The sequence below is a fragment of the Aspergillus brunneoviolaceus genome (assembly GCF_003184695.1).
Source record: "Aspergillus brunneoviolaceus CBS 621.78 unplaced genomic scaffold BO95scaffold_141, whole genome shotgun sequence".
Taxonomy (NCBI): domain Eukaryota; kingdom Fungi; phylum Ascomycota; class Eurotiomycetes; order Eurotiales; family Aspergillaceae; genus Aspergillus; species Aspergillus brunneoviolaceus.
Window position 1 is genome coordinate 1 of NW_020290871.1, and position 22147 is coordinate 22147.

General features: G+C 53.0%; 8 protein-coding genes across 8 annotated transcripts; 3 read left to right on the plus strand and 5 right to left on the minus strand.

Annotated features, from left to right (window-relative positions):
* Positions 1 to 4072: 4072 nt before the first annotated feature.
* On the plus strand, positions 4073 to 6311 carry BO95DRAFT_377671 (arginyltransferase; the record flags this gene model as incomplete). The annotated part of the gene is made up of 11 exons (XM_025583273.1): positions 4073 to 4130; positions 4458 to 4502; positions 4598 to 4673; positions 4737 to 4799; positions 4858 to 4980; positions 5039 to 5200; positions 5253 to 5489; positions 5541 to 5638; positions 5688 to 5753; positions 5810 to 6084; positions 6186 to 6311. The coding sequence occupies 11 exons, from the start codon at positions 4073 to 4075 to the stop codon at positions 6309 to 6311; spliced, it is 1329 nt and encodes a 442-aa protein (XP_025436110.1).
* A 2194-nt stretch (positions 6312 to 8505) lies between these two features.
* On the minus strand, positions 8506 to 10468 carry BO95DRAFT_377676 (uncharacterized protein; the record flags this gene model as incomplete). The annotated part of the gene is made up of 2 exons (XM_025583274.1): positions 8506 to 9848; positions 9871 to 10468. 2 exons carry the CDS (start codon positions 10466 to 10468, stop codon positions 8506 to 8508), a joined length of 1941 nt encoding a protein of 646 aa, XP_025436111.1.
* Positions 10469 to 11990: 1522 nt separating this feature from the next.
* Positions 11991 to 12754, minus strand: BO95DRAFT_53020 (uncharacterized protein). The gene is made up of 2 exons (XM_025592044.1): positions 12114 to 12754; positions 11991 to 12044 (listed from the first exon to the last, which is right to left on the minus strand). The coding sequence occupies exons 1-2, from the start codon at positions 12590 to 12592 to the stop codon at positions 12029 to 12031; spliced, it is 495 nt and encodes a 164-aa protein (XP_025436112.1). The 5' UTR covers positions 12593 to 12754; the 3' UTR covers positions 11991 to 12028.
* Positions 12755 to 12768: 14 nt separating this feature from the next.
* On the minus strand, positions 12769 to 13962 carry BO95DRAFT_53026 (cytochrome c). Its single transcript, XM_025592045.1, has 5 exons — positions 13855 to 13962; positions 13411 to 13442; positions 13189 to 13347; positions 13030 to 13124; positions 12769 to 12970 (listed from the first exon to the last, which is right to left on the minus strand). The coding sequence occupies exons 1-5, from the start codon at positions 13880 to 13882 to the stop codon at positions 12946 to 12948; spliced, it is 339 nt and encodes a 112-aa protein (XP_025436113.1). The 5' UTR covers positions 13883 to 13962; the 3' UTR covers positions 12769 to 12945.
* BO95DRAFT_448591 (uncharacterized protein) lies at positions 13958 to 14794 on the plus strand. The gene has a single exon (XM_025587883.1). The coding sequence runs from the start codon at positions 14343 to 14345 to the stop codon at positions 14703 to 14705; it is 363 nt and encodes a 120-aa protein (XP_025436114.1). The 5' UTR covers positions 13958 to 14342; the 3' UTR covers positions 14706 to 14794.
* Positions 14795 to 15109: 315 nt separating this feature from the next.
* On the plus strand, positions 15110 to 16059 carry BO95DRAFT_377678 (uncharacterized protein; the record flags this gene model as incomplete). The annotated part of the gene is made up of 2 exons (XM_025583276.1): positions 15110 to 15502; positions 15646 to 16059. The coding sequence occupies 2 exons, from the start codon at positions 15110 to 15112 to the stop codon at positions 16057 to 16059; spliced, it is 807 nt and encodes a 268-aa protein (XP_025436115.1).
* Positions 16060 to 16378: 319 nt separating this feature from the next.
* BO95DRAFT_377677 (exosome non-catalytic core subunit RRP42) lies at positions 16379 to 17709 on the minus strand (the record flags this gene model as incomplete). Its single annotated transcript, XM_025583275.1, has 2 exons — positions 16379 to 17041; positions 17128 to 17709. The coding sequence occupies 2 exons, from the start codon at positions 17707 to 17709 to the stop codon at positions 16379 to 16381; spliced, it is 1245 nt and encodes a 414-aa protein (XP_025436116.1).
* Positions 17710 to 18844: 1135 nt separating this feature from the next.
* On the minus strand, positions 18845 to 21592 carry BO95DRAFT_53181 (serine/threonine-protein kinase). The gene is made up of 3 exons (XM_025592046.1): positions 21297 to 21592; positions 20497 to 21240; positions 18845 to 20437 (listed from the first exon to the last, which is right to left on the minus strand). The coding sequence occupies exons 1-3, from the start codon at positions 21465 to 21467 to the stop codon at positions 19016 to 19018; spliced, it is 2337 nt and encodes a 778-aa protein (XP_025436117.1). The 5' UTR covers positions 21468 to 21592; the 3' UTR covers positions 18845 to 19015.
* Between the last annotated feature and the right edge of the window lie 555 nt (positions 21593 to 22147).

A 22147-nucleotide genomic window follows, 5' to 3' on the forward strand; every position in this document is an offset into this window, starting at 1 on the left:
AAAGCACCAGCAGAGAATTGTCCAGCCAGGAAAAACAAATGCAGTGAAATCTCCGAAGAGCGCCATTGTTACGTCCAACCAAATCTGATTCGGTACAATAGAGAGAGAGAGAGAGAGAGAGACAGACCAAAGACAGACCAAAGACAGACAGACAGACAGTACTGTCAGTTGGCCAGCTTTGGGGGAGAAGAATTGTGGGCGGCGCACCCCGGGCAGGCACTGGAAAGACATTCATTACCTTAATTGTTATTGTGGAAGTGGAAAGACCGGTAAAACCGGTGATTGTCTTCGCCCCGGAGCGGACTCTGGCGCGCTGGGTGGGCGGTACCGATCCAATACAGACGGCCGAAGCACCAAGGTGCGGTGAATACCGTATTTCTAGTATTACTGAAACGTTACGGATGGTTCTGGTCCGGTTGTCGGTCTGGAAGGCCCAGGTACGGTTCGTTGAATTGATTTGCTTAACTACGAGTAACTAGTAGTCAATTCGTAGGTTCGTAGGTACAGTACCTAAGTCTATGTCGCCTCCACCATATCCGAGCCCTCGTTCGGGGTTTTGTTTGACTGTGGCCAGGTCCCAGGTCCATATGTCATGTATGCCCCTTTCCTCTCCATGTCTCATGTATATGGACTGGACTTGACATTGGCTTTGATTTCTGGCTTTTTCTTTCTTTTTCCTTTTTGTCTCTGGAGAGGGTTAGTCGATACTGCCGTTATGCATGAAAGCTTGTGGAGTATAGTTCGAAGTCAAGAATGAGGGAGCATTGTTGGTTCTCCTTTCCAGCCCACTGCGCAAGACCTACCTTATTATGAGGGTGGGTGATTATGGTTGGGGATCGGTCTTTGCAACCCTGACCGCAATTAGACCTAGTTCGTCCTTGTGTATCATGAACCTACTACTATTCGAATTTCCACCGCTGCGCTAAAGTAAGACTTGGCTTCCACAGTTGCCAAACTAGTGATCTTCCTGACTTAAACAATCCACTTCGTATTATCGATAATATTCCTAGTCCTGAGCGACCCCGAGACTCTTTCTCAGGGTTCCACAGCAACCTGGTAACCCAAGGGACGCGAAGACGAACCATGAAATTCCAGACGCGAACACACGCGCGCCGTCGCACACTGATCCATTATTAATAGATCGGATACCCGCTTCTTTCTCTTCTCGATCCGAGTGTGTTGTGGTCTGATGAATGGGGAGGAATCACTAGAAACCTTCCTCACTCTTTTTGCACTGTAATTGTTGTATCAGATTCTGCCCGTTAGGAGCACCACTCAGCAGGAGGGAAGGTCCGGAAATCGACCTCGACGTTGCAGACCAGAGCCTATTGACTCTATTGATTGGCATTTGGCCGAAATTAAGTTGACTACCTACTTCTGAATAAGAAGAGAAACCGCAGGGCGACCAATTTCCATAGTTTAAATTTAGATGATCTCATGCCCGCACATCAGTCAGTAGTTTTCCCGGTGGCTCATTGTGCGTCATGTTCCGTTGTATGGGCTTAAACAAGGTGAGTCCAGTCCTGTCATTTCGGCACCTGTCTCGCCTATCGCCCAGTCGTTCCCTCGTGGGTTCTCCCGAAAATAGTATAAGGAGGACTTTGCTAGGATGGACGGAGATACGACAGATCACCGATCACGGTGAGGGCAGACTTTCAGAGGGCCTCCAAACTCCCAGGAAAAAAAATCGGATTTCGGTCCACCTTACTTACTTTGCTTCCCACATCGGGCCTCTCCGTTGAACGGACCAGAGTTTGTCGTAATAAACTCCCATCAGCGGAAAAAAGGAACGTGTTCCTAGTTGCCTTTCGGATTTCCTTCAAGTGATATCCCTTCGATCAACGTGCACGGGCGAACTGACCTCCCTCTCCCATGTTTAACGCTGCGAACTTACCCTGCAGCAGCAATAGCATTTCAACGGTTTCTGGGACTGATCCAATGATCGTCGCTCGAATTGGATATGGTACCTGCTACGTGGTTGCAATTTTTGCAACTTAGCTTAGCTTAGCTTCTAAGCTGTTGTGTGTCCTTCAAGAGCTGCATAGGGGAGGGCCGGGGAAGTTCAATGAAGCGGTGATTGTTTGTCTACTTTTTCTTTTCTTTTGTTCTTGACTATTGCTTTCACGCTCCTGCATACAAGCTTTAGATTGGATACCATGAGACGCAGCAGCATACACACCCTGCATGGTACATTAGGTTCCATCGATCCTGGCTGGCTTATTGGGGGTGTCACTGGCAGTTCCAGCAAATTAAAGGCGAATATAAGGATTAAAGGAAAAGAGTTGCTAGAGGGGAGGATGCGGGGCAATTCGAGAGCACTGACTCGGCCGGTTACGACTTCCACCTGCATGGTTTGCATAGGGGGGGGGGGGGGGGTTTAAGCTGTACTTTCAATTTTTTTGTTTGGGCTATCACTATGGTTGATAAGGATTATCTAGAATTCACATCAAAAAAGAAAGAGAGGTTGGTGCTGGTGCTGGTGCTGTGTTGAGGAGGAAGGAGTTGCGATCATGCCCTAAAGACGGGGACAAGTGATGTACCGTACCTGTCCGCTGCACCATAACCATGAATGTTCGAACCATGGAGTCGATCCAAGCGCTCGGTTGCTCGGACAATGTGGAATGCGGTGAAATGGCCACTACTTGAGGTAGTCCTGCACATCGATCATGGGGAGAAGTGGCCTCGGACATCATAGACGGTGGCGATTGGACCTGGAGGGCGACAACGCAGCAGCGATCTGTGGGAAAGATGCGGATCCCTTGAGCAGTTGAGATCCTGTCGTTGATGCCGATGATGCTTGGACGTTGGGGGGAGGAGCAGGAAGATGCCTGCACGTGATTCAATGATCTGGGGATGCGCGGAAGAAGATTACTTACTGAGAGGTGTGTACCTTTGATTTCCGAACGGCATCACATCAGGATCAATTCGAGTGGCGGCACCCATTATCCTACAGTACATATGTACATTCCATTTGCTTCCAGCTTCCCTTCCGAAGCCGCTCTTGCTCTACCGTGAAGAAGGGGGAAGGGCCGGGCACTTGGCCAACTTCCACTTCCATCGACAAATTACCGTATGGTAAGGGAGATGCCCATACGGCGACTAACAATACCCGTATTTGAATGCATCGCCGGCTGCCAGCTGCCAGCTGCCAGCTGCCAAGTTCGACCTCCCTCCCTCATCAGCTGGTGCAAAACCATTACTCAGGATATACAGTAGTTACTCCGTAGTACCAGCGGATCTCTATGCGGAGTGAGTACTCGAATGGAAAAGCTAGAAATGGGCTGTGTTGACCCTGTAGCAAGCATCATCATCTCCCGGCTTACTTGCACCTCCTTCGTCAGTGGCAACAACAAGCAGGGCACACCAACAGAGCAAGGACAAAAGTACGGGGTAAAGGAGTAGATCGCGGCCTCACTGCAGTAGGCGTACTTGCTTTGGGCTTGCTGGGGTGATCAGTCGGTCCTTACAGGAGGTTCCGACATGGGTTCCGATCCCTTCATGCAGACCCAGCTAGGTTGCTCTTTTCTAGAAGCATCACGAAGTTGGGTTTGGTTGGCCAACGGGACACTAACACTGTCAGTAGCTGGGACCAAGCGGGCGTGAATGGGGTGATGGGATGATGAGACGAGTTGAGTTGGGTTGGGTTGGGTGGTGTTGGTAGTAGCAGGTAACTAAGTTGAAGTACGTAGTTATAGTTACCTAGTAGTAGATGGTGGATGATGGATGATGGATGATGGGCTTGCCGAATTGGCCAGCTTCAACCATTCCGTCCCGCATCATCTTCTCTCCATTTCCATCCTCCAAGATCACAACAATCTCGGGCCCCTCAGGCCACCACATCGCAGCCACCAGGATACTTACTCTAGTTTGTCATCCTCGTCCTCAACAGAGGATATTCCAGTGATACGATTCTATCCGGGTCTTCCCACTCTTCCGACTCATTCTGCAGTTGCATGCATGCCTTGTGAATCCGTTGCTCCATCTCAGACTGCGATCTCCGCTTGGTGCTTGACATAGACACCAACCACCACCACCACCATCACCAGCAACAACAACAACCAACAAAAAAGCCATGGTCTCGATTGTTGACGCCGAGCAGGCAAGAAAATTGTCGCTTTTCCGGCCTCTAGGTAAGCAACCAGTCATCATAGCGTCTTCAGCCCCGTGCAATCAGTACCCGCCCCAGTTGGTTCCCTTTTCTCTCCCCCAATCGGTGCCCCTCAATGTGCCGGCATGGCATTTTTGCTGCCCCTCATCTCGATCTATACGGCCTTCGCTTCCCCATAGTACGACCTAAACAACACCACTGCCAACCACCTTTGCCGAACTTCGTCTCCTGTTCCCGTTGCCTCCAGTGAAAACATCACCAAATCACATTCTTGGTCATTTATCGTCTTCAATTGTCGCCATGTAGACCGCCCCACCGGTTGCCTCTTGCCGCTGACTTCGACCTTCAGGCTACCAACGCAATTCTTGTGGCTACTGCAAATCTGGTGATGGCTGTGAGTCTCCCCACGCTGCCCCACCAGAGATGCCCATCACAGGCATGTCGACGACGGCTTCATGCCATGCCAGTGCTAACGCACACCTGCTGCAGCGGCCTCCTACTACACTAGCTCGGTCTCTGTGCGACCGGCCCATTATGAGGCCCTTGTCAATCGGGGTTGGAGAAGGTATCGTGTGGTTCATTTGGTGCATGAGAAGTACGAACAACACGGGGACTAACCCAGGCCTAGATCGGGCACGCTGTACTACAAGCAGAACCTGCAGCGGTCATGCTGCCCTCACTATACGATGAGGTCGGTGATCGGCTCTTTCCCCCTGTCTATGTTTCACGAGATTAAACCATCATTACAGACTGGAAGCATTGGACTTCAAACCTCGGAAGGATCAACGCAAGGCCGTGAACCGCTGGAACAAGTTCGTTCTCGGCCCTGAATACATCCGTCGAGCCGCATATCTCTGCCCCAAGACACGGGAGTAAGTCGATCCAAGCTGGGATGGATCCATGAAGGGTCGCTGAATGTCCGCATTGCAGGGAAAAGAAGAGCCGCAAGTCCCACTTCGACCTCCGGGGGGCCGTCCACGAAGCCGAATATAGCAATGTGAAACGGCCCATTGATCCTAAGACGAAGAAGTACCTCGAGCCCGCGCATCGCTTCGAGGTTAATCTGGAGGGCGACTCCATTTCTCAGGCCAAGTCCGTCACTTTGACCGGTTTCAAATCGAAATTCTGACCTATCCACCCGCAGATTCGACCTCTTCCGCAAGTATCAGACTACAGTCCACAAGGAAGACGTCTCGAAGTGGCAGACCAAGGACTTCAAGCGCTTCCTTTGCTCAGGCCTGACGCGCTCACCCGCCGATCCGAAGAAGTCGGACGAGAAGAAGCTCGGATCGTGGCATCAGTGCTACCGTCTCGATGGCAAGCTCATCGCCGTAGCTGTATTAGATCTGATGCCTAATGGTGTGAGCTCTGTATACATCTTGTACTGCTTCCTGTTTCGTGGCCGATTCCACCCAAAGCTAACATCAGCTAGTTATGACCCAGACTATGAACAATGGGAGTTCGGCAAGTTGAGCGCGATGCGGGAGATCGCTTTTGCCGTGGAGGCTCAATACCCGTACTACTACATGGGTAAGTCCATCGATTCAGATCGCGTGCTATTGCTAATATTTCCGGTAAGGATACTATATCCATACATGTCAGAAAATGCGGTACAAGGGAACCTTCAAGCCCCAGTACATCCTCGGTATGGGCCCTGTTTCGGCCCCCTTTCACCTTTTCCCTTAAAACTAATTATGATAGACCCCGAATCCTACGCCTGGGACCCTCTCGACGGCGAACTCTCCCAGAAACTCGACACTCGACCCTACGTCTCCCTTTCACGAGACCGCCAAGCAACCACCACTACTGCTGAGAAGACTCATCCTGAGCCCGACACCGCTGATGCGGAAATCAACGATGAGGACATGTCACTCTTTGACTTGCACATGCCTGGCGTGTTGACTCTGGATGAAGTGAAGGCGCTAGACCTGGACCACTGGTTGCTTCTGGTGCATGGGTCCTTTGTACATATGATTGTACGTTCCCCCCTTCTCTCCACACTTGGTATATCTGGAGAATGCGCGCTATGTGCATTGTACACCTGGTCGAAGCGATACTAACAAGGGAATGATGATAGGACCTTGTCGGATGGGAGAGGATGCCGATGGACAACCCTCAATCGGTGAAGGGGATTGTCGCGGAGCTGGCGGCGGTGCTGGGACCGGAAGTCTTCAAGCAGAGTGCCGTGGTGCTATTTGATTAGATCTCTAGGCGTGGTCAGGACTCAGTGGATGCATGGTGGTTTCGTTCAATCCAGCAGCCAAACTAATGCTATTTAAGGGCAGAGGATACAATACTGGAGGAAACCCACCATGTCAGTGAAGTCTCGAGAATACCGATTGCAAGCCTCAAGCAGGAGCTTCGACCAAAAAGAGAAAAGTAGAAGGAAAGAAGGAACAGGAGTTCGACTACTCCGTACATACCATTCTAATCATCGCCGCCAGAGCTACCGCTCTCCATCTCTACTAGCTCATGGATCGGTGATAAGGTGTTACCTGAGTGTGCCAGACATACCTTACCTACCTCCATGATCTCTCTCGCCCACTAATCATATATCTCGGCAGATACAAAAGCACCTATGTAGTCCATCACGGATAATACGCTGCCGCGTAGAAAGGGGACCCGCAGCTATACTATAATCTCTGGTCAAGAGGGGATGTACGGTACTTATGTTATGTTATAACGTGGTAAGTTAGCGAGAATAGTCCCATGGGCTTGGATCCAGCGTTGTCGGAGTATTAGGTAGGTAGTTAGGTAGGTAGATGGGTAGCTAGGTAGGGAGGCAGGGAGGCAGGTAGGTATGCATGCAAGTGATAATGTTTCCCAAGTTCGCTTCGCCAGCGGAAAAGGCTCCCTATACTTGAATCGTATTATAAATGAGCCTATGTCTATGTCTCTGTCTATGTCAATATCTGTCTGTACCTGTATCTAAAAGGGTCCCGTCTGGGAGGTACGAGTAAACAGGTGGGCTAGATCGGGTGTTTGGGGGGGGGGAATATAGTGTACAACGCGTGGCGCAGTACTCAGCCCAGTCAGCCCAGCCCAGCTTGTCCAACAAAAGCTTAGAGCGAGTAGAGACCGATCTTTAGCTTGGGAGGGACAAGCACAAGCACAAGCACAAGCCCGCCGCGGCGGAGCTGGTAGATCTACCCACCCATGTCCAGATCCAGACCCGGACCCAGACCCAGACCCGGACCCAGACCCATACGCACCCAGGGTTGCTGGCCAACCGGCATATAACTTGCGTATCGAGAACAAAGAGGAGAGAATATAAGCATGCCAGCCAGCCTGCCAGCAAGCAAGCAAGCAAGCAAGCAAGCAAGCAATTGGATCTCAAGTCAAGTCAAGTCAAGTCAATCAATCAATCCGTTGGCACGTCCCTATGTATTCACAGAGAAAGAAGTGGATGAAAAAGGAAAGAAAGAGAGTCAATGCACAATGCAAGCCTGGATGATGGGAGATTTGTGTGAAAGTGAAAAAAGGCAAAGAAATCACAAACAAGAAAAGAAAGAAAGGAGGCACGCTCGGCATCCATGATAATAACAACCACCCAACCCAACCCAGACCACTTCCCAGCTTCCCATTCGCCCTACATACACCAACCAGACAAAGAAAGCAAGAGTAGTCAAACCCGCGACGAGGGCCGGGGAGCGACTACCTTACCTATACCCAACCAAAACAAAAGCCCCCATCCATTTCAATGTTATCTGCATCGAGAAGAAGAAAATAAATCCTGACCGGAGGACGACTGGTAGCACTTCGAAGAGGACAATCGAAACCCCATAACCTTAAAGCAAAGCAAATGATAGCACCATTTCCTGTTTGTCTATCTCTTGAGAAAAGATTTTCCCTCCCTCCTCATTCATTGCCCCATTGCCTTGAATTCGCCGAATCAAATCGATCGTCGATCATCAAATCAATGCAATCAAGATCATCAAGAAGCCCCTCGACGACGAAAGGAAACATGAAGAGAAGAGAAGAAAACGGAACATCGAGAGATGACAATTTGAAAAAGAACGCCAGTCAGTGAAACAAATCTATGGACGCCAACGGGTCAGTACACTCCATAGTAAGCAGAAAACGTGATGTCGTGAGACGCAACCATGTACCCCAGAGAGAAGAAGATGCTGAGAACCATGCCCATGCCCACAACCAGATGATGAACGATCCTGTAGATGTAACGCCCCACCATGTCACATGCATAGCAAGACAAGACAATGCTAACCGGCAGGGATCAGATGCAACGCCGTGTATTCCGATAGATGCGTGAATGGGTAGAGAGATGGACGATGACAATGACGATGATGGAAAGAACACGCAGCGACGAGATGATCACAGATGGAAAACGCCTGGCTATGCTTTTCAGTCAAGCACAAGTCTCGAACCTGTCTGTCAACTTAATCACCACCCTCGTCAATGGCCTGCGCTTCCACCTCATCGCCCTCGGATCCATCCGCTAGCATCGCGTTTGTCGGGATTCGTCGCCCAGCGCCGAAGACGAACTCCATGAATCGTGCTTTCTGTTTGTCGCGCACGCCCCGAAGGTATTCGTAGCTGCCGTCGATTCCCCGGATTTGACCCTCGATCACGGCGCCGATCGGCCCGAGCATGCGTCCATGACTGTGACTATTGCTAGCCTCAACACCACCCGCGAACCGGACCGAATCGTTGCGCCGCACCAACGGACTAACCAGCTTCCGACGTAGGGTTTCCAAATTCACCTTGAGCGTGAGGAGGCGCCCGCGGTGGTCCATCAGGAGGTGCTTGTTAGTGACAGTCCGACTACGGACGCTGGCAAGAAGCCGTTTGTTCTTCTCGTACTTGCGAACAATGGAGGCATCCGGTCCGAGAACACGGGTCCACAGGGAACTCAGCATCTCGCCCTCCTCTCGTTCTTGCGCATCCGACTCGCGAACGACGGTCCGTTGCAGATTCAGGAACTGGCGATCGATAGACTCAAAGAGCCCAAAGAGCGCGGTGGAATGGTGCAGCTCAGTGTTGATACATTCTTCAAGCACACCCAAGAATTCCGTAAAAGTCCGAGTGAGCGTCGCGCGCGTGCGTTGCGCCGAGGTTTGTCCAAGGACCGCTGTCACGACTTGCCCGAATGTGGTGGGTGTAGTCGCCAGCTCACTACCCGGAGGAGCATCATGGGGGTCAATCGGCCGTTCCATGGTACCCAGCCGCGCAAGAATCTCATGCAGATTATCGAACATGAGCGTCGGCAACGAGCTAGGCGGTTGCGCATTGATCGCTTCCAGTTCGCGCTTGGCCCAATCCATGACAATCAGGATCGAGTCGAAGTCGGCATCAACGTTGGCGAAGAAGCGAGTCAGCTCCAATGACAGTGACTTAAGGGACTCGGACAATTCATCTAGCTGGCGCACGATGATAGGCGCGCTAGTCATGTTGGTGCCACGAACTGATTCGCTCAGGTCCCAGACCGCCACGCCGGTTTCCTGCAGGGCTTCGATCTGCTGCGCGCCATGTTCCGAATAGTAAATCAGGGGTTCAAAGGAGCGCGCAAACCCGGATAGCTTGACCAAGTCAGGGATTGGCTGAGGATAGTTCGGGAGAAACAAGGTGCGCATCAATCCTATGGACAAAAGGGCGACAACTATGGATACGAGGGTATTGGTCCGAGTGCTGGTGATCTTATCAAACTTCTCACGCAGGTACCCGGATATGGCCGCCAATGGTTCACGTTGCTGAACTTCGGCGCGTACTTGGAACCGGATATCTTCATGCAAAGAAAAAATCACAGGTCAGTATTCCATACCAGCTCGCTGGATAAAGTTGTGCTCCGAAGTGGTACCTACAACTACTAAGGTCCTGCTCGGGTGCGAAGTCCACCTCGATGTCCTGACCAGCTTGCCCGCCAGCCGGAGCTCTGCTTGGCGAACGTGTCTGGGTCCTTTCGGGGACCTGTAGCGACATGGCCGTCGGCGCGCATGCTGTGGTCTCGGTCATAGCGGACGACTGCTTGCGATCCTTTGTCACAGGGGCCTCGACCGCATCCTCGTACTGTGGGCTACCTTCACGCGATTGCGCCGGGCTCACACCAACTGTCGGCTTGAGGACGGGGCGCTCCTTCTCCGGACTGCGAGAATACGCTTCGTGGCGATACCAACCACTTCCTGGATTGTAATCGTGTCTGCGAAAGCCGGGTGGTGACCAGCGCTCAGTGTTGGGATTGGGGTCTTCATCATCTGGGTCTGATTCCTCCTCGCGGAATCCCGAATGCTGCGACGAGAGACTGAAGAGGGGTGAACGCTGTGTGTTACTGCTGCTTTCAAAATCCTCGAGCGACGCATCCAGAGACGGATGGTCGTCGAAGTTGTTGTCGAGTTCGTCTAACATCTGGGACGGTGTTTCACAACGAATAGCCACGAGAGCCAAGGATCCTCTTGATCGCGCCAACGATCTGGACGACACCTCGCACTGCGCGGACGAGGATACTGCGCGAATGGTGGAAAAGGTCAAGAAGACTTGATCAGATGGTTAGTCGCAAGCGCGCTTAGATACGATCTGAGCTGTGTTCTAGGCGCGGATGGATGGGGAAAGTGGGGGGAGGCATGAAATGTGAGAGCGAGGTGAGAAGGTAAGGAGGTGAGAAGGTGAGAAGGTGAGTGGAAGGAAGAGAGGGGAGAGAGAAGTCTACCCAGAGTTTAAAAGATAAAGTGAAGGTGAGGCCAGGGAATGGAATGCGATCAAAGAGTTAGAAATGAGGACCGTAAGTGAATGTAAGTAATTAGCCTGGGTGCCTGAGGACCACAAGGGCGACCTGAATCATTCACTGGATTCACCAGGGTAGACGGGTGAGCGATCGCACGCGCGCAAGACCTCACAGAGGATCAAGTACAGATTATAGAGGATAGACGGCAGTGTGTGCGTGTGTCAATAGGCCAACCAGTCAGTCAGTGTTTAGAAACGGTTATGGGATGCGACAAGTCACAGCGGGTTCTCCGCAATACACCGTCAAAAGCAACTGTGAGAGGTGCTTGCATGAACCACCACTATAGACACAGAGCCACAGACACAGGCACCGCAAGAGAGGGTGCCACCTGTGTGAGACAGGGAGGGGAGCTATAGAGGGATGCGGTTAGTGGAGGGCAGATAAGATAGTCAATACACGATCTGAATAGACTATATAGATAGATAAGATGGTGTGCGTTGAGGCAAGCAAGTATTCAGTATTCCGTCCGAAGTCGGTGCAGTATAAGATTGCGATGGAAGTATAGTAATATCAATGCGATTTCACACACGGGGTTTCGAGGCAAGTAGGTAAAGTAACCTGTTTCTTTTCCAGGTACAAGTAGATGATACGCGCCCCTCGCATGTCTCGCTGGTCGGAGGGGGGGTTCGGAATCCGTATTTAAACAATGGAGGGGAGGGGGGTGGCTGGACCAATCGTGGTGGACCAGCCCCGGGTCATGTGCGATGGGCTAAAACCGACTATCCTTGGAGAGGGAGTGTCGATAGCTTGCAAAATGTCCTTTCTCTTCTGATTGCCGGTAGAAACCGATGGTGGGGGGAAAGCCCAGGGGAGTGCGCAAAGTGCGCAAAGTTGTTGCGTATAGGGCGCATCTCAAGAACCCCCCGTTGTTCCATCCATCGCATAAAGGGCAGACAACGTGCGGGCATCGATGCGATAACAAAGAAGGGCGGAAGGACCTGAACCAAGAATACATCCCTATCGATTGTGAACGGGGGGGTTTATCGATAGCGATAGTCAGCGAAGAAACTCTCAAAGTGGGGAGGGGCAAAGGGACGCTGTGGCTGATGTGCTGCAGAGCGAGGAGGGGGAGGGAGAAGCCTGATACTCCCGATGTACAGTACAGATGAACTCTCAGCAGCTTCGACACGTCCGGTCGTGCTTACTGCCACGCCATCGTGCTCGGTCACATCTTCCGATTCGCGTCATTCGTGGTCATCCCTGGGTTCCGATCAGTGGTACATACCGTACTCCGTACTGTACTGTATATCAGTCCCCAGATTATCTCACATCTTCGACCAAATGAAAATCCCATGGTTCCGAACGGGGAGAGGTAGCACTCGCATCATGGCTTGCCTGCACTTTGATTGCGCAAAGATAGACTGTTTGTCTGAGGAAGTGCAACCAACTAAGCACCAAGTTGGTATGGCGGTAGCAGGCTGTAGCAGGACAACTGGTCCAATCATGTGGCCGAGATGCTTCTCCAACGATGCAAGGATCATCCGCCAGATTGCCGTTGCAGTCAAGACTTGTCTCAGCGGCCGTCGATGATTGATGGATTCACGTCTCTCACCCACCCTCTCTCTCTCGGCCAGCAACGGCGGGAAAATCAGGGAACCTTGAAGCCTGGCGGTTGCCCGACCGCCAACCCATCGGTACACGTGATCCTGATCATCCTGAAACGCCAGACTCGGCCAACGCATCAATTTACTGCAACGGGAAAAAGCACAGACGCACCTAGAGGTCACTTTCGGCGCGCATGGCGTCATGAGAGGAGATCTTCTTTCATTATAGTCTCACAGAAAAAAAAAATATTGATACCATCATACACAGAGCAGGGCATTCGTTGGTCACAAATGAAAAAAAAAATAAACAGAACGTCAATCGGGAATATGTGTAGTAGACAGCGGTCGCGAAGGAGGCAAAAGGCTCTATAGCATCCTCTTTTTTCTTCCATCGCACAAAGATTCCAAAGTCTATCGCATGTAATCAAAGGGTAATGTTACATGACCCGACCAAGCCGCAGAGACGACCGAGTGACCGGCTGTTTCCAGCACGCAGAGTCGAGGCAGACCCGTACGTCCCGGTCGGGGTCTAGAAGGTTTCACATAGGTGAAGACATCTAAGCGGTGGCCTCCTTGAGGTAACTGTAGGAAACATATCCGTTAGCTGACGGTGCCTGAACCGATCGCAGGAAGGAACGTACGTGATGAGGTCGTTGCGCTCCTTGGCCTTCTTGAGACCACCGAAGGCCATCTTGGTACCGGGGATGTACTTCTTGGGGTTCTCGAGGTAGGGGTACTGGAAGGAAGCATGTTAGTCAAGTTGATCACGATTGGTGCGCGGGTCGCGAGGGTGGGCTTACGAGAGTGCTCTCATCCCAGGTGACGTCGGCCTGCTTGTTGGCGTCGGTGTAGGCGTAGCCGTCGGAGGAACCGGTCTTACGGCCGAAGAGACCGTGGAGGTTGGGGCCGACCTTGTGGGGACCACCGGCCTCGACGGTGTGGCACTGAGCGCAGCGAGTCTGGAAAATGCAGAGTTAGCCACCGAGTCCGTAAAATGGATGCTGAAGAAGACATCAACTCACCTGGAAGAGCTTGGCACCCTTGGCAGAGTCACCTGAAAAACCGGAGATGTTAGCCGCAGTCTGAATGGGCATTTGTGTTGCCGGTTGCTGGGGCTTTTTGCAGGCCTCCAGCTCGGCCTCGCGCATGTGGATTGTAGTGAGGAAACAGTAGGTGTCAAAGCTCGTCATGGTCCTGAGTCTTTCGCTGGTCTTCAGATCTTGTGGTCTGGTTCATGGGCCTTGCAATTGCAGTCAAAGAGGCAAAGCAGGCGACAAATTGTCAAGGCGACAGAACCGACAAAGAACCCATGATCATAACACATCGAGACCAGGCACCACCACCCAACACCTGGCCCATGCATCCGGCAGCCCCGAAGACATTGTGTTCAAGCCGAGTCTTCGAGGCGACCAGTGCATGATCGGTGACACCGGGGAAATCAGGGAAATTCCAAGTGGAATGCTTACCAGGAGCGAAACCAGCGTCCTTGCCCATTTTGAATGTGTGAAGGGTATTAAAAAAGAAAGGTAAAGAAGGTAAAGTACAGAGGAATTGGATTGAGCGGAGGAGATTCCGGGGGAAGAAGGGAAAGCAGAAGGGGAGGACAGAAAAACTTGCGATTGCAATTTGTACTTACTGGGAAGAGCGGCCCCAACAGCCCTTTTCCCGTGATCCGGGCCTCCGCCAATCAGCGCCGCGATGATTCAGCGCAACGGGCGCATCCGGGACCAGATGCCGGTGTGATTTTCTGGATCATGGATGAAAAGATGAGATCACCAGGCACAGTTACCTCGAGTCACCAGCCTAAATTAGAATGGGAGTCCAGAGTCAATGAATTGGCCTGAGGTCTATTGATTGTTATGCTGTCTATACTAGTGTTTCTTAATTGATTTACTATACAACCTCTCTCTCTCTCCAGGTGTTCTCGACCCCTACCTGGGCGGTAAGTTAAGTTATGAGGTATGATCTCATTCTACGCTCATTCCTGCTGACTCTGCCTGCCGTGCCTTCGGGATCCCGCAACCAATCGGTTGAATTCGATCGGTGTAGAATCACCAAAGAATGGTTCAGGACGAGACTGAACAATGGAACTCTGAGGACGATAGGGGATGATATGAGAATGGTGAAAGCACTACATCATTTTTGCCATTGCCTTTGCTTTGTGGTGGCCCGGACCAGACGAGACCAGAGCCCGGGCCAGATTCGGGGGTACGGAGCAACATTTGCAAATCCCTGGACGGTCATTCGTCCTCCGAGTCTGACCGACTTGGCGTTGGGCTTACATTGTTCCGCTCCGTCGCATACTGTAGGTACGTAGCAACAATCACCGCCCGGTCAAGTAAACATGCGATGCGCCGGGACGATGTCCATGCCATTCAATGACTTGCGCAGTGCAATGTACGTAGCTGTATAACACACAGACACACTGCGCCCTCGAATATCGCAGTGCATTATGCTTGACATATTTTCCTCAGACCAGCCTTCAAGAAGCTTGGCCCAAAAAACAAACCCCAACCTAGTAACTTAGCCGTAGTATCGCGACTGTCCGCCATCTCACGTGACAAGCTCACAAGCCCACACCGCCCGGCACCACCACCTCCTCCCCGGTCAAGAAAATTGCCCGTATCAGGCATATCAATCAACCTCAGCTGGCACTACCTCCACAAACCTACCACCCTCAACCCTCTCCCCCGGCTCACCAACCCTCAACCCCCCAAAAAAATGCAACCAACAACGACAATCCGAATCCCGCGCTTCCTCCTCCCACGAGGCATCCCCACCCCTCGAACCCTCCAACAAGCCCTCACCAGCAGCAGCACGGTAACAACCCGCCGCTGCGCCTCGAGCAAATCCACCTCCCCGAAAAGCAAAGACAAACCCATCGTGCTCCCGCAACCGGACCGATTCCGGCCGCCGTCGCACCCGCAGCGGCGCGTGGTGCGCACCAGCAATGGGCGCGTCGTGAACGCCGACCCGGTGCACTACGGCCCGCGCCTGACGGAGGCCGAGAAGGCGGCCCAGCGGAAGAAACAGTACCCCAACATGTTCCCGCCCGAGGGGACGGTGGCGCATAAGTTCTTGACGAATCGGGGGATTCATGTTTGGATCGCTATGGTGAGCTTTATCTACCGCATGTTGTGTATTCACCGGGGGCTGTGGGTGGAGGGGAGCTTGGAGGAGGAGGAGGGGTGAAGTGTATATTGCACAGTTGAGGAGGAGATACCTTAGTAAATGCTAACCACGGCTGCTACCGATAGGGCGTCCTCACTTCCCTGGCAACGTTCACATTCACCACGAACTTCAAGCGGTCGTCGCCGTTCGCGCATCTGCTCCCCTCGTGGTCGGGGTTGCTGTCGCATCCGTTCGACACGGTGGGCCAGGCGCTCGCGGTGTTCCGAATGCATGTCGAGCATTCGTCGCAGCAGACGCGCGAGAAGCGCCGGCAGCGCGTCGAGGACGCCGAGAAGCGCCGGCAGTATCGGATTGCGCATGGGTTGGAGGAGGCGCCTGAGACGGCGGAGGGTGCTGATGCTGCTGCGGCGGCGGCTACTGCCGCGGAGGCGGTGGATGATCAGTCGCCTATTGCTCGGGAGGAGGTGGCCGGCGACGGCACGTATGTCGATTGGGAGGGGAAGAAGAGGCCCGTGAAGAAGTGGTTGGGTATTTGGTAGGCTGGTACCGGATCGATCCATCCGGTGCCATCGGGGGTCGAACTAGTGGGATTGCAGTGTGTAAGATGAGGGATGTAGCTGGGGAAGATGTTTTGCATATCTTAGGTCTATGTACAATACTACTTGCTTTCTATCCTCCTCGGGGGTTGTGCTCGTGTCTACCGGGGGCTAAGCATCGGGCGAGTCATCGCTGTGGTCGAGGATCACGCTCTTGCGGGTGGATATGCGCTTCCCGTTCCTCGCAAACAAGCCCAGAAGATGTGTTTGCCATGTGGGATGACATATTAACCACCCAGAGCGATAAGCCCTCCTGAACCGCTCAACCAACCTCCACACTCTCCAAACCCTCCAGAACCTCCTCACCAACCCCACCCTTCTCCAGCACTAACTTGACCATCTTAGCCACCGTCCGCCTCTTCACCCCGCCGCGACGAGGCCTCCACACGCCAGGAACCTCCTCCTCGCCCGTCACCGGATTCAGAACCGCCGCCGACTGCTGCTCCTCCGAGCCAGCAGCACCAGCCGTAGCCCCCAGCGTCGCCACATTCTCGGAATTCGGCACCCCAGGCTGCGTCAGCCGCGAGGGGGGATCGATCGTCCGGATCGACAACAACTTCAGGCCGCCCTCGGCACCACCATCGCGCGTCACCGAGATGGCCAGCACGGTATCGGCGACGGCGATCTCCTCGCGGTTCGGATCGAAGATGACATTGTCGCCCACGGCGATCACCAAGAGGGTCACCGGCGGCCGGACATGTTGCACGGGAGGCGGAACACCGCCCGTCGCCGTGCCACCGCCGAACTTGGGGAACGACGAAGCTCTGGGGTACAAATACTCGGCCGCATTCCAGTCATCGTCGAAGAAGGGATCCTCCTCGCCCTTGGATTTCAACTTGGGGAGTTTCGTCGCCAGAAGCGCCAGATGTGTCGTCAGTGACAACAGGGGGAGGGGGTAGGAGAGTGGTTGCGACAGCAGTAATACCTGTTTCATGCGTTGTGTTGTTAGTTAGCAATTGAACTGGACTCCATTCCAGCAGAATCAAAAGATGAGGGGACGTAATCTCTTACATCAATATACAACCGCCAATGCCACCTCCGATTGATCACCAACCGCCCCTTCAAACCGCCCCCCATCTCCCCTTCCTCACGACCGTTACCACCCTTTCCCCCCGAAGAAACACTTTCAACCAACGGCTCCCGCATCATCTCCGCCAGAAACACCGGCAGGGCATCGTCGTCCCGAAACCCGGGGATCTCGATACTCATCTGCACCCACGACCCATGACCGGCCGTAGCAGCCCCAGCCCCAGCGGCAGAACCCGACCCCTCCCCACCCTCCCCATCGAGATCCCCCGCGCCTTCGGCCTCTGCAAGAGTGTAACTGGCCGCAGCACCCACCACCGTCCGCTCCACCTCGGCCTTCACGCCGACGATCGCCTGCGTCCCGTCCGCGAACCCGACGCGCGCGCTGCCGTTCGTGCCGGGCAGCAGATCGGTCTCGGCGGTCAGCGGCCGGAATTGCGTCGCCGAGCGGCCATCGGGTCGGATGGGGTTCTGGGGGAGACTGAGCGAGGTGTAGAGGTAGGAGAGTTCGGCGGGGGAGATATGCGGGGTTTGCGAGGCGGAGGTGGCTTGTCGTTGGGTTGACATTTTCTCGGTTGGCTTGTCTCGTCCGGAGAACGAAAAGACGAGGGCGTGTGAGTCGAAGGATAATATTAGATAAGTGCGGTTGAGATAGAGGTACAGGCAGTCTCCGCAGCTATCGACAGCCCTTCAAGGAAACTCGAGATCAAGGACTAAAGTGCTGGGAAATGGATGGCTTCTTGCTTGGGTGACTGAGCAGCAAGATCTTGTCGCAAAGAAGGTCGAGCGAGCTTAAGCTGAGAAGCCCTGTATGACCTGCTGAGCCGAGCAGTCTTTCGGTCGCGCCAGGCTTCTATTGCTGAAATGTTAAAGAATTGATAAGTCGATCTGAAGCTTTTGACGTAGTGCTGCTTTGGGAAATTCTGCCGGAATGTCGGCGGAACGGTTGTTCCGCCTCGGTGGATTCGATCTTCCATACTATTTACTTATCACTCAAGATATCCCTTTCTGCGTACTATGCTAACTCTTTGCCATTCTTTCACACATAGAAAAACAATATATGCAGATACATACAGACTTCGTCTGCGGAATTAGATGTGTATATATAAATAGACGAATATGTCGTCGAGATGATCCTATATTACAAGATGTTGAAGCTCCAGACCAGCCACCGATGCTCCTCAGCCAAATCATAAACTGTACAACAGGTGAAGGGAAGTTTTGGGGAAAATTGCAAAAGCCCTCTCCATCCGCGGAATGAGGGGTCGAGAAGGGGAAGGGGAAGGGGAAGGCTTGATGACTGAGGGAATGTTGCCACAGGAAAAATACATAGGGATGAAGGGAGTTGGGACAAAAGGAAAGGTGGTATGAGTATGTGAGACATGTTGGGGAATGATTCAGATATATCTATAGGGTGAGAGATGGGTGTAAGAATTGCGACTCGCGCAATTGGTATCAAGGACAAGGGAGGAGCAAATGTGCAGGTGTTGTTGTAAAAATGGTCAATGAATGGAAGACGAATAAACGGCATGCCGAAAACAGGTTGCGAGGCCGACTGTATCTATGAATAAGGCCTTTGGGGTATGAGAACAATGCAAACAAATGAAAGGCAACCCCGGACTGAAACCTCGGGCTATACAAACGGGTATGGGAAATGAAGCGCAGGATGCAAGATGAAAGAGAAAAAGGCTGCCAGTCCTCACACAAGATAAAATCACACAGTAGACACCAGATCCCCCGTACGCCTTGCTCGGTGAAATTGCCGGTTACGCGCATGACCACTCATTTTTCTGACTTTTTGGTAGATGCAAGCATATTCAACGGAAGATGACGATGAGTTAAAAGAAAAGTGCGATGGCCCGCCAAACCGAAGCTACCGATAAGTTGCTGATCCGGTCATGAACTTGGTGGTAGCCGAAGCCGACTTGGTCCATTCGGCTTCGTCATAAGGCGGGGTGGGCCATTGGCGGTTGGAGTTTGCTTCTGTCTTCTCAGCTGGGACTCGTCGACATGGAGTCGTCTCTGGGCCGAAGAAGCCACCTTCGCAGTTGGCGGAAGGCGATGGAGTTGGATAAGGGCTTGGCAATGGACGCCCGCTGTCGTTACCTCCAGCGGCGTGGCTGTAGTGGGATGAGCCGTCGGAGGTGATATCAGCCTGTGCCAGTCGCCGAGCAGCTTTGCTGGCCGAATGAAGCACTTCGTCAAGAAGCTCATCCTCTTCCTCGGGAGTTTCGTAGCGGTGGATAGGGTTGTTGGACATCTGCATTGCACGCCTAGTCCGGCTGGAGATGGGCGCTCCATTACCACTTGTTGAGACAGGGCTGTCGCCCATTGTCCGGATGGAACCTTGGGGCATGGACTGGCGTTTGGTGCCGTCCACATGGGAGGTGATCTGCACCGGAACATTGCCCCGATTGTTGGAGTCAAGAGAATGTCTCACACTCTGCAGAGCCTTGTCTAGTTCCGCAAAGTCGGAGGTGGACTTGGATTCACTGGCGTTGACAGAGTCCAGAGCCAGCGAGGAACGGTTTGACCAAGGCATGCATCCAGCGTTGGATTCCACATCATCGCCGGAGACATTGCCCTGGTTGCGTCCAGACAACCGGCGAGCACGCTTGCGCAAGTGAGAGAAGAAGCTCTCTTTCGGCGTGATGACTGCGCTTCCACCATTGAGGGCCCTTTCCGCCTCCTGCCTGTGGACATCGGCATAGTGATTGCCGTTCGAATTGACTGACAACTGCCGGCCGATCTTCTTGCTGGCTTTCCCCGCGCTGTCGCCGGAGTGAGCCAGGGATGCATTCGCTTGCGCTGTGACGGCGTTGGACAAGGGGGACACAGGTCGAATCGAAGGCAGAATAGGCATGGGAGCGCCATTGGCCCAGGTAGCCCGCTTAGTTGGCGCGGGTCTGGTCTTGCTCGGCTGCAGCTCCGAAGGATAGGAGGTAACGCTTGGTTTGGCGACATGATCGTTCTCCGTAGGCTGGACCGGACTCTCAGACCTTCCAATCAACGATCTCCTGAACCAAGACGCCTTGTAGGTGAGTGTGGGCGAGTCGCTCTGCTCCCGAGTAGCACTCTTGAGGACCTTCTCGGAGTGCTTGCGACCCAAGAGGCGAGCAGTCGAAGATTTCGGTCTCAACGGATCAATGGCATCGGCAAAGTACTCATGGTTCAATGCCTGGGTAGAAGTCGGCCGGTTCTTGGGATCCCACATCAGGCACCAGGTAACAAACTGACTAAGGGCAACGGGCCACTGAGGGGCTTGGAGAATGCTTTCCATCGAATGAGGGGCCATCTGATATTGCGTTAGTGCCTTGATCGGGTGAATTGATGCACGGTGCTCATGGTTCGTACCTTGGGGAAAGTGAAACCCAGCTTCTGAGCCAAGCGAGAACCCTCTCTCCATTCACCACCTCCGAGCTTGCCCCCAGACTTACTGTACCAGTTACCAGGGCTGCCCATGATTTCACATACGCGCCACACCTGGTCAACCTCATTGCCTCCGGGGAATAGTGGTTTCAGGGTTGCAATTTCAACAGCCATAGCACCAACGGCCCACATATCCACCGGCGCGGAGTACTCGCCAGCACGTAACAGGACCTCGGGGGCGCGGTACCATCTCGTCGAGACATAGGTCGTATAGGGGGATTTCGAGTGTGTCTCGCGTGCCAGACCAAAGTCGGCGATCTTGACAGTGTAGGTGGGAGGGGTGGAAGGAGGAGTGACGAGGTTAGAGTAACGGCTGAAAGCGGAGTCGTTCGGAGCAGATGTAGATACTAGGATGTTTTCGGGTTTGATGTCGCGGTGGAAGAAGTGGTGAGCGTGAATGTGGTCGAGACCTGAGAGGATTTGGAATAGAATGCTTTTGACGTGCTTCTGATCCAGGGGCTTGTGGTCACGAGCCTTCATTAGTTGGTAGAGATTGCCGTCCATGTACTCCATGCAGATATGCAGTTTGCGCGAAAGCGGGTCGAGGAAGATGTCGAGGGCCGGGACGAGGTGGGGATGGGGTGGAAGGGTCCGCAGGAAGATGACCTCACGCAACTCCAGACAGGGACCCAACGATTCGAATGTCTTCTTCATCGTCTTGATCGCCACCTAAGCAAGGAATTAGCAAACCTCACATCGCATCTCGGCATAGGCCAGGAGCTTACCATGGTTCCTCGTCGTGCAACATTGGAGCCAGCTGTCCGTACACGTGCGACAGCCACGCTACCAAAGCTGCCATCACCAACCTCTTTGATGACTTCGAATCTGTCTTCAAGAGAGGCGACGGAGGCGGGAGCAATGCTCCTCACGGAGGAATGATCGTAGCAGACAGTCATAGTGTCTTTCTCCTTTCGAGTCTCTGCCAGCAGAAAAACCAAGGGAACTCTTGCGGGTCGAATGAGTCGTGGAGGGGGGAGAGGAGGGGAGGAGAGGGGATTGGAGTCAGCCGGGTTGGTACCGGAGAGGTATAGAGGAGTGTCGACGGGATATCTTCCTCGTAACGAATGTGTCGAAGGAGTGTAAGGGATCTCCTAGGATTGTCGAATGTGTTTTAGTATAGCCAGGAGCTCATCATTCGCAGTTATACTAAGTTGAGTCTGCGAAAGGAGTAATTCTGTCCATCGATGATAATGATGGACGGTCGAGGGGTGAGATCGATGAGGTAGGTAAAGTAAAGTAGGTAGGTAGTAAGGTAGTAAGGTAGGCAAGGTAGGTAAGGTAGGTAAGGTAGGAGGATGATTGATTAGATGGGGAGGGCAAAATGTAGTACGAAACACAATTCGACAAGAGGGGGAAAGGGGTAGTCATGTAGTTCTCAGGAAAGAAGAAGCGAGGGTGGAGGAAGAGGGAGATCTGGAAACAAGATGGAAGACCCAGAGGATTGGACGTGATCACTGTAGTGATAGGAGCGGACCCGTTTTGAGGTGGACACTGGGACACAAGCTAAACGAAAGGAAGGATGATCGGAGTACTACCGCCTTTTGGAGGAGGGAGAGAGAGAAGACGGATGGGGGAG

What these genes read in the sequence shown, in the direction of transcription:
- BO95DRAFT_53020 (XM_025592044.1), bottom strand. Translation starts at nt 12,592, where the DNA reads ATGACGCCATGCGCGCCGAAAGTGACCTCTAGGTGCGTCTGTGCTTTT.
- BO95DRAFT_53026 (XM_025592045.1), bottom strand. Translation starts at nt 13,882, where the DNA reads ATGGGCAAGGACGCTGGTTTCGCTCCTG. An exon ending in AGGGTGCCAAGCTCTTCCAG is followed by an intron (nt 13,348 to 13,410) that starts GTGAGTTGATGT and finishes TGCATTTTCCAG; the next exon opens with ACTCGCTGCGCTCAGTGCCA. An exon ending in GAGCGCAACGACCTCATCAC is followed by an intron (nt 12,971 to 13,029) that starts GTACGTTCCTTC and finishes TGTTTCCTACAG; the next exon opens with TTACCTCAAGGAGGCCACCG.
- BO95DRAFT_448591 (XM_025587883.1), top strand. Translation starts at nt 14,343, where the DNA reads ATGAGGTATGATCTCATTCTACGCTCATTCCTGCTGACTCTGCCTGCC.
- BO95DRAFT_53181 (XM_025592046.1), bottom strand. Translation starts at nt 21,467, where the DNA reads ATGACTGTCTGCTACGATCATTCCTCCGTGAGGAGCATTGCTCCCGCC. An exon ending in TTGCACGACGAGGAACCATG is followed by an intron (nt 21,241 to 21,296) that starts GTAAGCTCCTGG and finishes TTCCTTGCTTAG; the next exon opens with GTGGCGATCAAGACGATGAA. An exon ending in TGGGTTTCACTTTCCCCAAG is followed by an intron (nt 20,438 to 20,496) that starts GTACGAACCATG and finishes ACGCAATATCAG; the next exon opens with ATGGCCCCTCATTCGATGGA.